This window comes from Antedon mediterranea, chromosome 2, assembly GCF_964355755.1.
Source record: "Antedon mediterranea chromosome 2, ecAntMedi1.1, whole genome shotgun sequence".
Taxonomy (NCBI): Eukaryota; Metazoa; Echinodermata; class Crinoidea; order Comatulida; family Antedonidae; genus Antedon; species Antedon mediterranea.
Genome location: NC_092671.1, coordinates 19,744,605 through 19,761,285, shown reverse-complemented (window position 1 = coordinate 19,761,285; position 16,681 = coordinate 19,744,605). Strand labels below are relative to the sequence as shown.

The following is a 16,681-nucleotide window of genomic DNA, read 5'->3' as shown; positions in this document are numbered from 1 at the left end:
TAAAACAACAAGATTTCGCACACAAGCTTCGAAAATAAAGCTAAAATAAAAGCACAATGAGTATCAAAATTGTATTTTTGTAGTCAAAAGTCAATACGAAATTTTCGGGTGGCCGCCGGAGGTAATTTACCATACACAAATATAGGCCTACAGGTAATGGGCCGCGGCCGCTTACGGGAGGTGGCCGCTTACGGGAGGTGGCCGCTTACGGGAGGTGGCCGCTTACAGAAGGTGGCCGCTCACAGAAGTTCAACTGTATTTTGTTTTTTTTTTTCACGCGGAAACCTCTAAACCCTAATTTTTTTGTTATACTTTATTTTATAGTTTGAATAGGGAACGTAGCTTCAAGGGGACAATTTTGTTGGGTGGGCCTACCATGGGTTCTACTATATTTTGATTTTATTTTCACGCTGCTGCTCTAGCCCGCTACGTCACACGAGATGACTCATTCATTAGATGAAATCAAGCAGCTTTATAGTACTACACTTTGACATTTTTGTTAAAATGGAAACTCCACTATAATTTATTGGTACCACCTGTTGAATCCAAAAACGGCTGAGAAAAGAGTCTAACGACAAATCCCAAAGCATTCTGGTATTTATGAGTCCCATGATATAATTCGCTGTCAGATAATCATTGAATTATTATCAAAACAGTCCATTGAAGTTTTTGTTTGTAATAGGATACTTGAAGTATCTAGGCGTGATGAAGTGACCCCCAGACTTGACCTTAGCAATAACAATAAGCGAGCAGCGTTTTTTGTAAGAAATATTCTTGTTTTAATTTGTAATTTGGTCCATTTTGTGCAAAATGAGTACGTTGAACAAATTTAAATTTAATTTACTTGAATTAGAATAAACAAAGAATATATTCCTTTATCATTATCTTCATAATAACAAAGACACATCTGCCATCTATTAATATTTGCTTTAATTATACTAATAATAACTGATAATATATTATTATTTACACAACATGCTTTCAGTGCAAATACTTCGTCTTGACGAACCAATCAGCGTTCACTTTTATAACGTAATTCATTGACGTCACCTTGAATTACCACAGAAGAATAAGGCCGAAACTATTTCTATGGAAGCAGAGTACTGCATTGTTTGATTTGTAAACATCTATGGTTAGTTTTATTCATCATAAACCTTTAACAATTCAAGCGTTCGATCATACAATTAGATCCTTCGGTAGAAGGAACAGACAGCCATTTATATAACAGTTATAAACATGGTATCTCGTTCTTTCATTGCGCTCTTCACGTTTCTTTTTTGCGTTATTAATTACTGTAAGTATTTTACTGTTTTTATTTATGCTGTATCATCATTCATTTATTTTAGTAATTGTTGTGTTTTCGTTTTTCATAAAACAAATATAGGCGTTTTTGTGTTAGTGTTGACTAGCTTGATGAAAGTTGTGAGATATTGTTCTCCAGGACGATGATCAAAGTTTTTCGTCTACAACATTGAATATTTATCAATAATATTTATTATATAAACTATAACGTAGATTGTTATAAAGACTGGTTTATAACCCAGAAGCAGAAGGACGACATCTATATAAAAATATACCATACTATGTATGTTTAAATTTGTAAAAAATATGCATGCAATAATAATAATAATAGTCTAGTAAAATGTATGTAAAACGGCTAATAATACAATTCTAAACTATGATAAATACATCACTATGAGGAAACGGTTTTTGAATGCGGCACACTGCACCATATCTCATAAGATGAGTCAACACATTTTTTGCAAAGTCTTTTGACCTAAACATCGTGACTTAACGACCAACAAGAATAAAAGATACATCAACTAATGGAGATGTTATCCTCTGTAAATTTAAGGAAGATAATATTATTGCTCTTTAAAAAGCGGGGGAAATCCCCGTGAAACTTTATTCGCTCTGTACTGTTAACACAACAGCTAATATTATAAAGAAATACAAAACGTCACATTTACTGAAAAGAGGATTTATTATATGCATTCTCGACACATATTCTCTAATGCATAGTAACAATAACATGTTATAAAGAGCGTTTCACGCTTTGCGAACATTTAATAATTCGTATTTTTACTTCCTCATCATCAAGGTAGGCCTACTGGACGGAATATGTATCAAAACTAAATTTCACAAATTCGTTTATAGCTACTCCACAATAAAAATTATTTAACAGATAGTTCTAATTATAGAAAGGTTTCAATAACTTTTAATAAATCATCGTTTCAGATATATTACAACTACAAACTGCTATGTTCGATTTACCAATTACATACATTGCGAATCTGGGGTTTAGAAGAAATGTAAGATTTGGATAGATATTTAAGAGTTATGGAACTAGGTTTCATTAACTTCTCCTTTCTTGGAACGTATGTTGTAGCACCGACACTTAACTTGTCTTTTGAAAAATCATTTTTACCTTAAGGTCGGGGAAGCTGTTATGAAGCTACATGCATGAATGAGGGTTACTGCGACACCTCTAAAAACCGATGTATCTGTCCATATGGGTTTGGAGGTGAACGATGTGAAACTAGTAAGTTTAAGGTGGTATTATTTTTTACTATTTGATCATAATATACACGAGGCATAAGATTCATACACTGATTGCATAAATTATAACAATACACTCGAGTAGGCATCAGGTAGTAAATTGTGGCCGTAGTCTATAAAACATGATAAACGTGCACCATTGTCCCGGCGGCGATTGTATAACGATTTAGATACCGAACAAACCGACTAATACTTTTTAGATAGAGTTATCTTTATGACAGCTGATGATAATTGTAATTATGTTGAGTACACTCAAAAGGTTTCTAAGCAAATTCCAAGTGCTGCAGTCCAACTCATATTAAACGAATATGAATTTGTATAGATCTCTTCTCCCTTGTTTAACTCCGAAAGGAAAAAATATATAAAAAAATCGCCATGTTAGTAAAAATAACGTTCACCGGTTTTGATATGTCCTCGATGAAACGCGCTGTTCTGCTACATCATAAAACATATCGGAGGTAAATGTTACATCGGATGTTGACACGTATTAATATAATGGTATATCAGAGGTGAGGGGTTAGTAGCACGGAGGTATGCGAGAGAATTAACTGATTACACGCGCACTTACCGCGGATGTAACTCGGATAATATGATTCGGATCAGCTTAAACGTGCGGAGGTAATTATAATGCGTGTACATGTCAACACATTAGACACAACCAAGTTCAAGATATTATGACGCGTACCAACCAACATCCCCCTCCCCTAACTTCAACTTCGCCATCCTAAGAACGGAAACCTTGACTAGTTAAACTTTCTTATTCCATTTTCCAATATCAACAACGGCAAAGGAGTTGATTAGTATAGAAAGTAAGGTATGAGAAAGGGGTTTATTTGTAAATATTAGCCTTATCCAAACGCAACAATTCCCAATACTTGGCCAATCACAAAAAAAAATATTTAGGTGGGACCTACCGAATGTAGGATTTACAAGTGTTAACATTATTCTATATTTTTCTTTTTTATAGATATGAGATATATGTTAGATGAATGCTCAACCACTTTTAATCTAGACACGGATGAAACATTTGTGATGAAATCACAATCCACAAAATATATGCCACCCTATGCAAAATGTAATGTCCAATTTTACTCCCCATTTGGATATCAGATTCTGGTGAATATAATCGAGTTTAGAATGCATAATAATTGTGACTTTAACTATTTAAATATCAACAATGAAGAAAAGCTTTGCGGTGGAGTTGAAAGTCAAAAGTCATATGTAGTACAAAATAGTTATGCATATTTGTACTTGGAACTGAACGGGGACCCTAAAGACGAACATCTAGGATTTATCATTTCAATATCTCTATTCTCCAGTAGTGGTAAGTAATAGTTGTTTGTGGCTGCTATTGTACGAGTGCACATTCCTAAATGACATTAAACAATGTTGCTGTCTCTTTCCACCAATATGTGAACCCTCCAACACAATCACCACCAACCACACTTAAGTCCATCTATCCTTTTTTTTTTAGACTATACACTGGTCAAATGTTTTATTGCCATTTCTTAAGTTATTGTATTGGCCTACAGCCCCTTTTCACTTCCATCCATACCACTATTAGATAACAAGAAAAATATTTGACGGTTTGACGCTCTTAAAAAACAAACATGAACAATATTTTAATGTTTTTTTTTATTTAGACGAATACCCATGGTATAGGCCTAATATATGTGACTTTCAATGTACTAATGGAGGTTGTATATCTTCTTTACTTTATAATAATGGATTCGATAACTGTGGAGATGGCAGCGATGAACCAAGTAAGCTTACATGCAAACTTAATTAAATAGAACAAATAGCACTTTTTTTATTATTGAGTACTGTACAGTTAGAAACAGAACAATGTATGTAAATAAATTGCTTTGACGTAATTGACATGGACTATACGCGAAACGTGTGTACTATACCGTCTCTATAGTATGCTATTATATTATCAAACAAGGCCATATAGATGGCTGCAGTCGCGTGCTTAGTGTTTACCGACCGACCGACCAACCTACCAACTGACCGAAATTACTGAACATGTTTAAAAATGTTGAAATGTTTAAAAACAGTTATATTTAATTTACACGTGCGTAGCATGTCATTTTTGACGTGCTCGTATAACGTAATTTCGAGTTGAAAAGTAAGTCAAGAAAAGCGAAATCGGGCAAAAAGAGTGCTCAATAACATTTAACGTGCAGTGCGCGCGCAAAAATATGCGCGCTCATGGCAATTTTGTAAACGCTTAAAATTTCCTGAAACGTACTCTTATTTCATCGAAAATAAATTTTGAAAATTTTAAGCGCGCGTACGCATGCGTTACATGCGCTACGCACGTAATTGTATTGCCATAGGATGATTTATGCCCTGAAATTTATGAGTACCAAATTTTATTTAATTGTGATTCATGGTTGTGAAGATATGATTACAAACGTGATTTCGTTAAATCGTGCGTAGACCGCGTAATTTTTTATTGCGCACCGTGAAAACATAACCACATCGATTCCTGGCCATAAGGAATATACTGTGAAAAATTGACTTAGGCCTAGCTAGATTAAACTGGATAAGGTCAGAAAGCGATAAAACGCATAGTGATACCGGACCGACAGACAGACCGACAGACCGTCAGACCGACAGACCGACAGACCGACCGACCGACATAGTGAACTATAGAGTCGCTTCCACACGACTAAAAACAAAACATATTCATACTACGCTCAAATTAGCTATGGTAACGATTGTAATGATGTTCACTAAATATAGACGTTCAAGATGCTTGATAATCTGTTACTTTTTTTACAGGTGAACTTTTTTGCAATAGCCAGGATTATTATTGTAGTAACCGGTGTATTCCTAAGGATTGGATTTGTGATTGTAATGCCGATTGTACGGATTCTACTGATGAATGGGGATGCGACTGTAAACCAGGTAAATATCGCATTTATTTATTTAAAAATAAATCTAAACAAATAGTAAAAATTGAGGTATTTAATGGTAGAAAAAAATCATCAAATTGATAATTAATAATAATTTTGAATACAAAGTACAATGCATACAATTATGAAACTGTCCATTAAAACCTGATTTATTTATCTACAATTGCTCTGCTTGTGTATCCAGCAATCTTGTGCATGCATTGCATCGTGACTTACACGCAGATTATTATTACATACTTTTTCCATACTTATTTATTAATAGTATTTTCAAAAACAATAGAACCTGTATAATAATGAGTAATAAAAAAACAATAATTAAATTGTTTTCACTTTCATACCTGTGTAACATGTATTTTCGTAAACTAGACTATTAGGCCTAATGATTGTCCTATTAGGCCTAATGATTGTCCTATTAGGCCTAATGATTGTCCTATTAGGCCTAATGATTGTCCTATTAGGCCTAATGATTGTCCTATTTTTATGGCATAACATAATATTAACAGTTAAGTTTCGCAGACGTTTTAAATACTACATCATTATTATAATGAAACATTAATTATACGGTATTATATAACACCTATATAAATTCCTGTCATTTGATTGGACGAATGTGGGTCACATGGCGTGCAATAGTACGCACTATTCAACGATCGTTAAATAGTACTTTTTGAAACATTTTTGTGTACGAAAAAAAAACGTCTAGATGTTATATAAAACAAATAATGAATGTTTTGTATTCGTGTAATGGTACAAATAATGGCACTTGGTGAATGATGAAAGGTTATATCAACTCGGCTTTGCCTCGTTGATATAACCTTTCATCATTCACCTCGTGCCATTATTTGTACCATTGCACTCATAAACATTCATTATTTGTATATTATGTGCTATATTAAACAGAAGAACAGTGTGATGACGATCATTTCTGGTGTTATTCAAAAAAGATGTGTTTACCAAACTCCATAAAATGTGATGGTTATTCCAATTGCTTAAACCCGTATGATGAAACAGAGTGCTTAACAACTACAGTACAGGATGGTATGATATTCTCTGTTACAACTTGTGATGCTCTGCTTGTAACTGCCGTATAATTCCTATTTTTAAATTATTGTTATTATAATAATTATGATTATATTTACAGTTGAAAAGTAATAGTTTCGTCATTTAATTCATTTAAAGACAAAGTTAATATCCTTGTTCCTCTGGTGTTTTTTTAATAAATAATGACATACGGTATGTGTTTTCTTTTTGTTAAAAAGAAAACATTATTGTGAAATATTATCTGTGTAAGAAAGTCAATTTAAAAAAAAAAAAATATTTTGGCAAAGTTCGAAAATGAGCAAAAATGTAATACAAAATCTATTTATTTATAGTAATTGACAATTGTAAAGGTGCATTTCGTTGCGATGTTTCCAATTGTATACCAAAGGAATTTGTTTGCGATAACTACAGTACAGCTAAAAACTACTGCAACGTTACCCACGTTCTAGCTTCGTGGCTACTTCGTGGCCACGCGTGGTACTTCGTGGCCACGCGTGGTACTTCGTGGCAACGCGTGGTACTTCGTGGCCACGCGTGGGAATTCGTAACCTCAATAAACAGTTCCTACGAAGTACCACGCGTTCTCACGAAGTACCATGCGTTACCACGCGTCACCACTCGTAGGCTTCGTAGCTCCGATAAACAATAACCGAACGAGTACCACGTTGGCCTACACCTACGAATTTTGTTTATAGATTTTCGTAAAACCACTAAACAATCCTAGGATGCAAAATGTTTGCGTCCAACAAGGTAATAATGCTGTAATTGCACTCATTTGGAAACGCAATCAAGAAACAATTCGTTTCGTAGAATCACAATCAAAATATAATGCCTTTCGTGGGAGCTCGTGGGAGCGCGTGGGAATGCGATCAAAGAACAATACCTCTACTAGAATCGCGATAAAAAAAACAATGGCCTTCGTGGGAGCGCGTGGGATCGCGTGGGATCACGATCAAAAGACAATACATCGTAGGTTCAACAATGCCCCACGCGTGGGCTACGAAAGGTTACGCGTGGGAACGAAGCAGTAATTATTAGCTGTACTTAAACATTAATTATACGGTATTATGTGCTATATTAAACAGAAGAACAGTGTGATGACGATCATTTCTGGTGTTATTCAAAAAAGATGTGTTTACCAAACTCCATAAAATGTGATGGTTATTCCAATTGCTTAAACCCGTATGATGAAACAGAGTGCTTAACAACTACAGTACAGGATGGTATGATATTCTCTGTTACAATTTGTGATGCTCTGCCTGTAACTGCCGTATAATTCCTATTTTTAAATTATAGTTATTATAATAATTATGATTATATTTACAGTTGAAAAGTAATAGTTTCGTCATTTAATTCATTTAAAGACAAAGTTAATATCCTTGTTCCTCTGGTGTTTTTCTAATAAATAATAACATACGGTATGTGTTTTCTTTTTGTTAAAAAGAAAACACATACCGTATGTCATTATTTATTAAAAAGAAAACATTATCGTGAAATATTATCTGTGTAAGAAAGTCAAAAAAAAAAAAAAAGAATATTTTGGCAAAGTTCGAAAATGAGCAAAAATGTAATACAAAATCTATTTATTTATAGTAATTGACAATTGTAAAGGTGCATTTCGTTGCGATGTTTCCAATTGTATACCAAAGGAATTTGTTTGCGATAACTACATTGACTGTTCCGATGAATCTGATGAGACTAATTGTCGTAAGTACATTATACTGAATGTTAAATCATTACTTTTAATTTTCTAATTGAATAGTCTAATTGAGTATTGAACATGATGATATAACACCGCAAAATGTGTTTTACAAAATAATATAGACTTTGGTTTGTATTCTTAACGCTCAACAATTATATTTTGTTCAGCGGTGAAAGAGTAGGCTATTTATTGTAATCAAAGAGTTTATAATTATATATCCATACAATAAAGCTTAAAACACTGAAAATGATACCGTATCGTAAACAAGGAGGGAGGTCTAACAATTGTGGTTACCACCATCTTGTTTTACTGCGACTCTTCTAATTTGCGGATGTTCTTCTGAAGACTTAAGTTGAATTTAATATTTTTTTCTATAGGTATGAGTAACGGTGTACTAATTGGAGTTGTGGTTGCAGTTATGTTGTCGATGGTATGTTTTGTTAGTGCCACATATTTGGTGGTATCGATTTTTGTGAAGAGACGCCGAACAAGAACGCGACGCAGTAATATTCGCACTGTCAGTGCCTACATTCCCCCTGAACCTCGTAACCTCTTTACCAACTGTGACATACCACCATCATACGACATTGCTGTCGGGATCAATGAAGATGACCTTGTTAAGCAGAGTCTTGATGAAAAAGTAGAAGTTAAAGCGTCAGAAGAAACAGAAAATGGGAATACGCACGATGATCGATCAGGCTATCAAGAATTTATTGACGATTCTCATGAACTGCCGCTCATAGATTCAGAATTCGAAATATCAAAGACAGACCCAACAAATAAAATTAAGGAATAGGCAACAGTCTTTCTCAACTAATTTTAACCGCTTTTATTCTGTTCAAAATAATTTATTTGTATGCGGCAGACCATATGCGTCTGTCTACAATTACTATACACACTTTCGGTTTGTCATAGTTTTAATTATCGCTAATAATGTTAGTTTCTGATATTATCATTGATTTATCTTTTACGGTGTATTGATATTACAATACTTGCATGGTAGTTCGTTTTTATTGAAAATGGAGTGATGTGCCTCTCAACACAGGTAGAGATAATCACTTAAGAAATTATGGAAGTAACGCCTACCACAACGATAAATCATAATCACGAAGGGTTTTAAGAAATAAACTATTTTCATAATATTCAGATTAAGATTATTAGGATTATTGGGTCAATGGTAAATTGTAATGCTTATTTCAAATTTAATGATTTTCTATTACATTTAATGATAGCAATAACTACTCAGTAAAATATTGATTTTAAAAAGAAAGAGTTAAACAGAAATCATAGTTAATGGTGTATATACTTTATGTTTTATGTAATATATACGATGTACACATTGTTTTTATAGTTTATTGTATAATTTTATATATTATTTGATGTGTTTTTATATTGGCCTAAATTTAAAAGGCGTACCTTGGTTACATAATGTTTTATAACAAAATGTATTATCAGGGAAGAGTTAAATCTTCCCTGGTATTATAAACAACTTTAATTTTGCATCATTGTTTTGTGGTTTAATTTAATCCTGAAAAGTCAATGGCTATACGTACACATGTATTGCTTGAACTGGTTACATGCTATTTTTGTTTATTTGCAAGGGAGGCTTGTTCATGAGACGTGTAATGAAAAACGGTCATATTAACAATTGTATGCGCTGAAAGTCGGAATGATATCTACTATAAAGCAGCCTGTTTTCCACTAGGCGAATGTGTTCGCGCTAATCGAAAGTGTCAGTTTATACGTATCTTTCCATCTTCCAAATTTCTTTTTTGTTATTTGATTTTTTTTGTTTCATTTTGCCAAATTGGCAATTTGAATTGTTTCTAACTTTACAAAGCGTACAGTTGCGCAACCAACCAGAGCTCAGCTAACGATCATAACGTCTTTCATGAGCTCTCATATGTGAATTGAAAATCTGCATCAGACACGCGATGGAAATGAAATCGGTAGCGCGATTTTCCCTACGAAACTTTGGATTCGCGCACCAATAAATGCGCCCAATAGGAAACAGGTCTGATGACATTATGAAAAATTCCGCTTGCACACAATGTTTAGACCATTCTGTTCATATCATGAAAGACAATAATATTACAACTTGGTTTCCACTAGGACGCGACGCAATGTGGTAGTACATCATCCGTAGTAGACCATTCAAACGCTTACTTATGATTGATCAACTTTAAGCTTTAAAATGTTTTCTCGACAAAGAATTCTGAATCCGCCTCTATATTATTACTTGATAGTAGTGAAAAAATGTTGGTAAGGGGTTGTTTTTTTTAATGGCCATGAATATAATTTGTTCTTGAAACTAGTATTTACAGAGAGAGTGGATACCGCATATTCAGGGAAAGAAATTCTAGAAAGTATTGATTCTTTGCGAAAAGAACTCCTGCACCTGAAAGATTTAACTAGTTGCGTATTAAACAAATTATATGAGTGTCCTCTAATTCTAGTTAAATTATGTTACTGCTCCCGTGACCGGGTGTTGTAGGATCACTTCGCAATCACCTGTTTCCTTCACAAGTCTCTGTTTATGTGCCATTATTTGTGCTTCTGAGTTCAATTTTCCAGTCCATTCGGTGATGTTATCTACCCATTTTGTCTTTGTCTGCCTCTTCTGAATCCTAAAGTGGTACCCTGGAAGATGGCTGTGGACAGATCATTGCTCTGGAGATATGGCCATAGCATTTCCATTTTCAGTGGTCATGAGATTTCAAACTGGCCTATTAGTCCATGGGATTTAGACTTTTAAATCAAACTAATTGCAAGTACATGTTTTTTTTTATGAAATGTCTTCTTTAGACCCTACCGAACACATTTTATCAACGTTAAGACATTTTTCGACAACAGGAAGTAGCCTAATTTGCATAATTAAAAATGGCGGCCATTTTTAATAACGTAGGCCTACTCTGTATCCTGGAAACCGCTAGTCACAGATACTTAATTATGGTGTCAAAATCGTTAGAATATTTATTTATTTATTGTAACATTTATTTATTTATTGTAGTAAATATAATATAAGGTTTTATATTCACTTTAATGAAAAGGTGCTATTTCTTAGTCACAGATACTTAATTATGGTGTCAAAATCGTTAGAATATTTATTTATTTATTGTAACATTTATTTATTTATTGTAGTAAATATAATATAAGGTTTTATATTCACTTTAATGAAAAGGTGCTATTTCTAACATTACTAACCTTGATTTATCATATCTCAGCAACCACTAATCGGAGATATACAAATTTAGGGCTTTTAAGCCCTAAATTTATGTTCAGAAACTACACAAGTTATATCTTCTAATTCTGACAAACAATTTGCGGATGTTCTTATGAGTTGATAATGTTTTTTCTACAGGTATGAGTAACGGTGTACTAATTGGAGTTATGGTTGCAGTTATGTTGTCGATGGTATGTTTTGTTGGTGCCACATAGTTGGTGGTATCGTATATTATTTGAAGAGACGCCGAACAAGAACGCGACGCAGTAATATTCGCACTGTCAGTTCCTGCATTCCCCCTGAACCTCGTAACCTCTTTACCAACTGTGATACCACCATCATACGACAGTGCTGAATCAGCATCAGAAATATATCGCTTTCTGCAGCATTGACGATGTGGTCTGATGTGATTCCTACAGTAAGATGGTTCTAGTATAAGTATCTCATTTCCAATGCCTGGATTTTTCGTTGTTCGGCTGTTAATATCCATACATTTTCAAACTTTTGCATTCCTCTTTTTTCATCTCATCCATTTTGTCTTTGTGAAAAGGGAGGATATTCTCTACCCGAACACGAACAAGAGTTTAAGTACGATTTTAATTACTTTTTATAGTCTTTTATTACCGTGTTTTATCTATATATTTTAATTAACATCTTCTTTAAAATGGTAAATGAAAGCAAATATGGTTTTATATTGAAATCAATCAAATCATTTTTTATGTAAATATGCCTGTATTTTAACTACTTTTAACACTGTAAGAATCGTATTAATATACAATAGAAAGGGAAAAATATGCATACAAATATTGAATTGTCACAAATGTACATAAATATATAATAGGCCTAGGCCTACATATAAAACAGAGAATGATAATAAAAGTGGGACGATCGCAAGAAAAAAAAACAACATAAAAAAAAAAAAATACAAAACAATAATAATAATAAACATAATAATTTTAAGCATAACAATAGCTTCATTTATATAATAATAATCTTTCATCTAAGTTCAACCAATTTAGACTTTGTATTGTAGAGCTTGAGTACTAGAGTTGGTTTGAGATTTGTGTGTTATAACTAGAATAAACGTTAATATAGGCTGTAGCAAATTTCATATAGCAATAATATTAAAACCAGGCAACTTCACTTCTAAATTTAATTAAAAAATTATAAAGATTGATTCATTGTATAAATAGATAATATACTATAGTACACAAATCGATATTGGTACAAATTGTGCAAATAGGTGGCGGTTTTGGCGTTTCATATATTTTATAGTCTAAAAGACTAAAATCGTCAACTCTCATCATACCAGGTCTGACGTGACCACAGGTGGTGTAGTAGCAAAGGGTAGGCCTATTTAGTTCTGGTGTGTTGCCTGGCCTAGCTAGGTTATTTGGTGTTGTAATCTTTTGTCAAAATACAATATTATTATGCGTAAATAAACTAAGCCGTGAATAAATTTTTAAATATAATAAATCCCCCGTATATTATTGGAGCGTTTAGATGATGATAGTACTAGCCTAAACCTAGGCCCTAGGCTAGGCATAGGTAGGCCTAGGCTAGGGCCTACTAGTACTAGTAGGCTAGGCCTAGTAGTAGTAGGGCTAGGCTAGGCCCTAACTACCTAGGCTAGACCTCCACTACACTTTACTGGTTGCCTATATTAGCCAGATAGGCGGCGCTAATGTACTTCGCATGCCGACCTACTTGTCCTCAACTCAACAGTATGTTTATTTGTATTGGCGGATATTAACCCCTTGTTATTGTCGGGATCTTTTTTTTTCTATTTTCTTCTTTCTTTCCACAAATTTTGTTGCACGCATATCTTTAATTTAATTCTGGCCAACGTATGATTATACTTATAGGCCTAGGCCTATAACTTTGTCATAAGAATTAAGATTGACCTGTAGCTGTAGATGTGCAAGAAACTTTGTTTTTAAATTTCGAGTCGCGCAGCGCAAGTTACGCACGATTTTATGAATTTCATTGATTGAACATAGATTAAAAACCGAAAGTAATTTTGTATTGACACTTTCTACTCGTTTCATGTCATTTTAAGCATTTCTTGTGCGCACGTAGCACAAACAACATTTTTTTTGCGTGGTTTATGTTTTTTCAGCCTTTTCTAGTAATTTTATCAACTTTTCAAACAATTTCGACTTAAAATCACGTCATACGAGCACGTCGAATTGCACAATTCGCGCGCGTTTTGATAAAAAAAGTTTTAAAATTTGTGAAAATTTTTTAAACAGTCATAGATTCTAAACTACGAGGTGAACTTTTTTTAAATTACATATTCTGGAAGTAGATGAGTTGTATCGAATCATGCATCAATATGGCTAACCGGACATTGTGACGTCATCGTATGGCCACTTTTTGTCTCATTCGTCATAGCTCATCACGTTTAATAGAGCGCATCTCCACTTATCCGTATTCCATTTTCCCCCATTTTTTTATATTGTCTAGGCAGGGAGTTGTAAAATAAATTATTTTAAAACTCCCTGGTCTAGGTCAATCAATTATCTTTTGCATGATTTACCATTTTTAAAATTGTTATGATGTCATCATGTGCAAAAGCGTCAATAACTTTGGTCACTTATTTTCACCTATTCTGCACTGTATGTAGTATGTATACAGATAGTGTATACTGTATATACTTAGGCGTGACACAAAATAGAGAGCACACTAAAATATTTTCAATGGCATAATCGTTTTTCTCTGTGCAATATTCTAACGTATGACGTGCACGTGGCTTTTACGCTGATAACCTAACTCGTCCGTAGTGACGAGTTCAAATCTAGTTTATGGTTGATGTAGTACAGGAATGAAAGCCTAACTCAATTTGGCGAAAAATTTAACATCAAGCACATACTTCATGAGTTAGTTAAGTGTAGAGGGTGCTATATACAATTTGTGTCTGGAGCATTGGCGACTAAAAATGTTAGGAGGTATAAAACATGTCAACAGATTTTATATTATATTTTTGTTCAATTTGCAATTTGTCACTGGCAAATGAAAAGGTATGTTGTTGAAATAACTGTATTCATAAATTTACATTTTTTTTTTTTTTGGGGCTTGGTTTCTGAAAATAGAATTGAACACATCATGCCAAGAACTCCAGCTAGAAAGCGTGTATCTAAACAAAAAGAAGAGTCAACAGTGAAGGTTCGTAAAGAAGGCATCAGAATCAAGCAAGAAAACACTGATGAAAACTATGACATCCTTCAAAAAAGTATCAGAGAAAAACTGTTTGACAATCAGCTACCCGAAACTCATGCATTTAAGGAACAAAAAAAGTATAGTAGTTCGATAGTTTTTGTGTTTTGATATTATATATATTATTATTATTTCCAAAAATTGTGGCATCACCTACAACGCAATAAGCTTTTTCAGAGACTCAATTAACAAAACAGACAAAGTAAGAAAAAATTATCACAGATATATTAATAAAGTCAAAATTTAAGCGGTCAAGCGGTACATTTCAATTGATGATTGTCAATATATTAACAAAAACATGGCCACTAAGTTTTTTTTTATAATAAATAATCACAATCTTTTTTAAACTATTAACAAAAATTGGGATGTTTAACATGTTTTTAGGTTTTATTTGCATTCAGATTAATTGCTTCCCTTATGTTTCATAATTGTTGGGATTGTGTTACACAAGCTTGTTGAAAATAAGCACTTTCTTCTTCTTCTTTCAGTGTGGGATACAGTAGTTCAAATTACACAGTAAAATCTCTATTCTTTTGTACACAAATGTTGTAAAGAAAGAGAGAGGCATTTTTAAAAAACTATAACAAATAAACGGTGTGGTAAAAACAGAATGACTAAATAATAATACTTAATACAGTATAAATTTTACATTTCTAGTATTTTTATTAACTTCAGAGTTTTATTTTCATGCTATGGCAAAAATTATCCACCGTATATTCCACCATCTTTTTTCACCTTCTAGGGAGTCACCGGACATGTTATTACATCAGGTTAAACTACTGAAAAAAGTCTTCCTGGTTTTTATAGCAGAATTTAGCAAAACTTTGTATTTAGACTATTTTAAGGGAAATTCATTTCCATCATTATTTCTATTACAAATATTTGATTTATGTACAATTAAACAGATATTATATTTACAATTCATGCCTATACCTTTTTTAAAGATGTTTTAATGTAATGCACTGTATAAGAATAAATGCATTCAATTAAATTAAATAATAGTTTTATTTTACTTCCTGAGGTACACTACTATTACCCCTCCCTTGAATGAAAGCAATAATAAACTCCCACAAATAAATGCTTTCCTCAAATAAAAACCCTCTACAACAATAAATATGATACTTACTTTTCAGACATTTATTAGAAATTTTAAAACGATGTGTCAAACTTGGTGAAAGTAATTCTGCTTTGCTAATTGGCCCAAGAGGTGCAGGCAAATCAATGGTAAAATCGTATTTCTATTTTTTTGTATTCCTATAAAAATTAATGACAACAAAAATTTATATTTGTTTGTATATGTTTGATTAGTATATTTAATGTTTAATGAATTATTCCTGCATTTGCCTGGTAAAACAGGCGATGACCTGGAAATTTTACATTCTTGATGATTTTTAAATATTTTATTGAATAAAGAATGAAGTTGTATACATATTTCAATAGAAAATGTTTTACTCATGGATGTAATTGTGCTTGGTGGAGATGTGCAGGGACATGCCACCCACCCACCCTTATTTCAAGGCCTAAGTTCTACTCAACATAATTTTAACTTACAGTACCGTACCAGGACCCACCTCAAAGTACTATTATTACTATATTTTCCCAGCTATCTTTAAATTTTTAATCATCCCACACCTACATCCTTATTACTTGGTCGCCATTGGTAAATAATGGGAAAATTGTTTCTCAGTTTTTGTGTTAATTTTTGTTTTCTTTTAGCTGATCAAGGATACTCTCAAAGAGGTACATGCGGCCATTGATGTTGGTAAGAATCTGTTACAAGTACATTTGAATGGTTTGTTACAAACAGATGATAGAATTGCACTAAAAGAGATCACAAGGCAGCTAAAGCTGGATAATGTAGTTGGTGATAAAGTCTTTGTAAGTTCGTTCTTCCAAAACAAAACTTGCTCTTGATTGTAACCGTGTATGACCTTCATCAACATCCTCCTTAGCGTCATTATTCTAATCTTCACCTATTAATAATAACCTATATAAATGTATTCGTCGGAATAATACAAT

At 33.1% G+C, this 16,681-nt stretch overlaps 2 protein-coding genes across 4 annotated transcripts in view; both read left to right on the top strand.

Moving 5' to 3' along the window:
* The first annotated feature begins 1,176 nt into the window (after positions 1-1,176).
* LOC140040697 (uncharacterized) lies at positions 1,177-9,723 on the top strand. Its single transcript, XM_072086825.1, has 9 exons — positions 1,177-1,294; positions 2,435-2,542; positions 3,527-3,883; positions 4,203-4,322; positions 5,347-5,472; positions 6,381-6,518; positions 7,607-7,744; positions 8,115-8,228; positions 8,601-9,723. The coding sequence occupies exons 1-9, from the start codon at positions 1,237-1,239 to the stop codon at positions 9,017-9,019; spliced, it is 1,578 nt and encodes a 525-aa protein (XP_071942926.1). The 5' UTR covers positions 1,177-1,236; the 3' UTR covers positions 9,020-9,723.
* Positions 9,724-12,724: 3,001 nt separating this feature from the next.
* The window catches only part of LOC140040696 (origin recognition complex subunit 4-like), a 29,487-nt gene continuing 25,530 nt past the window's right edge, over positions 12,725-16,681 (top strand). Inside the window, exons 1-4 of one of the 3 annotated variants that reach the window (XM_072086824.1) lie at positions 12,725-12,793; positions 14,539-14,742; positions 15,796-15,886; positions 16,379-16,540. In XM_072086824.1, coding sequence (XP_071942925.1) covers positions 14,552-14,742; positions 15,796-15,886; positions 16,379-16,540 — 444 coding nt within the window. In that variant the 5' untranslated portion in view covers positions 12,725-12,793; positions 14,539-14,551. The other 2 variants (XM_072086822.1, XM_072086823.1) reach the window with 2 other exon arrangements.

Coding starts and splice junctions, on each gene's coding strand:
- LOC140040697 (XM_072086825.1), top strand. CDS start 1,237: ATGGTATCTCGTTCTTTCATTGCGCTCTTCACGTTTCTTTTTTGCGTT. Junction 5,473..6,380: donor GGGATGCGACTGTAAACCAG/GTAAATATCGCA, acceptor TATATTAAACAG/AAGAACAGTGTGATGACGAT. Junction 8,229..8,600: donor ATCTGATGAGACTAATTGTC/GTAAGTACATTA, acceptor TTTTTTCTATAG/GTATGAGTAACGGTGTACTA.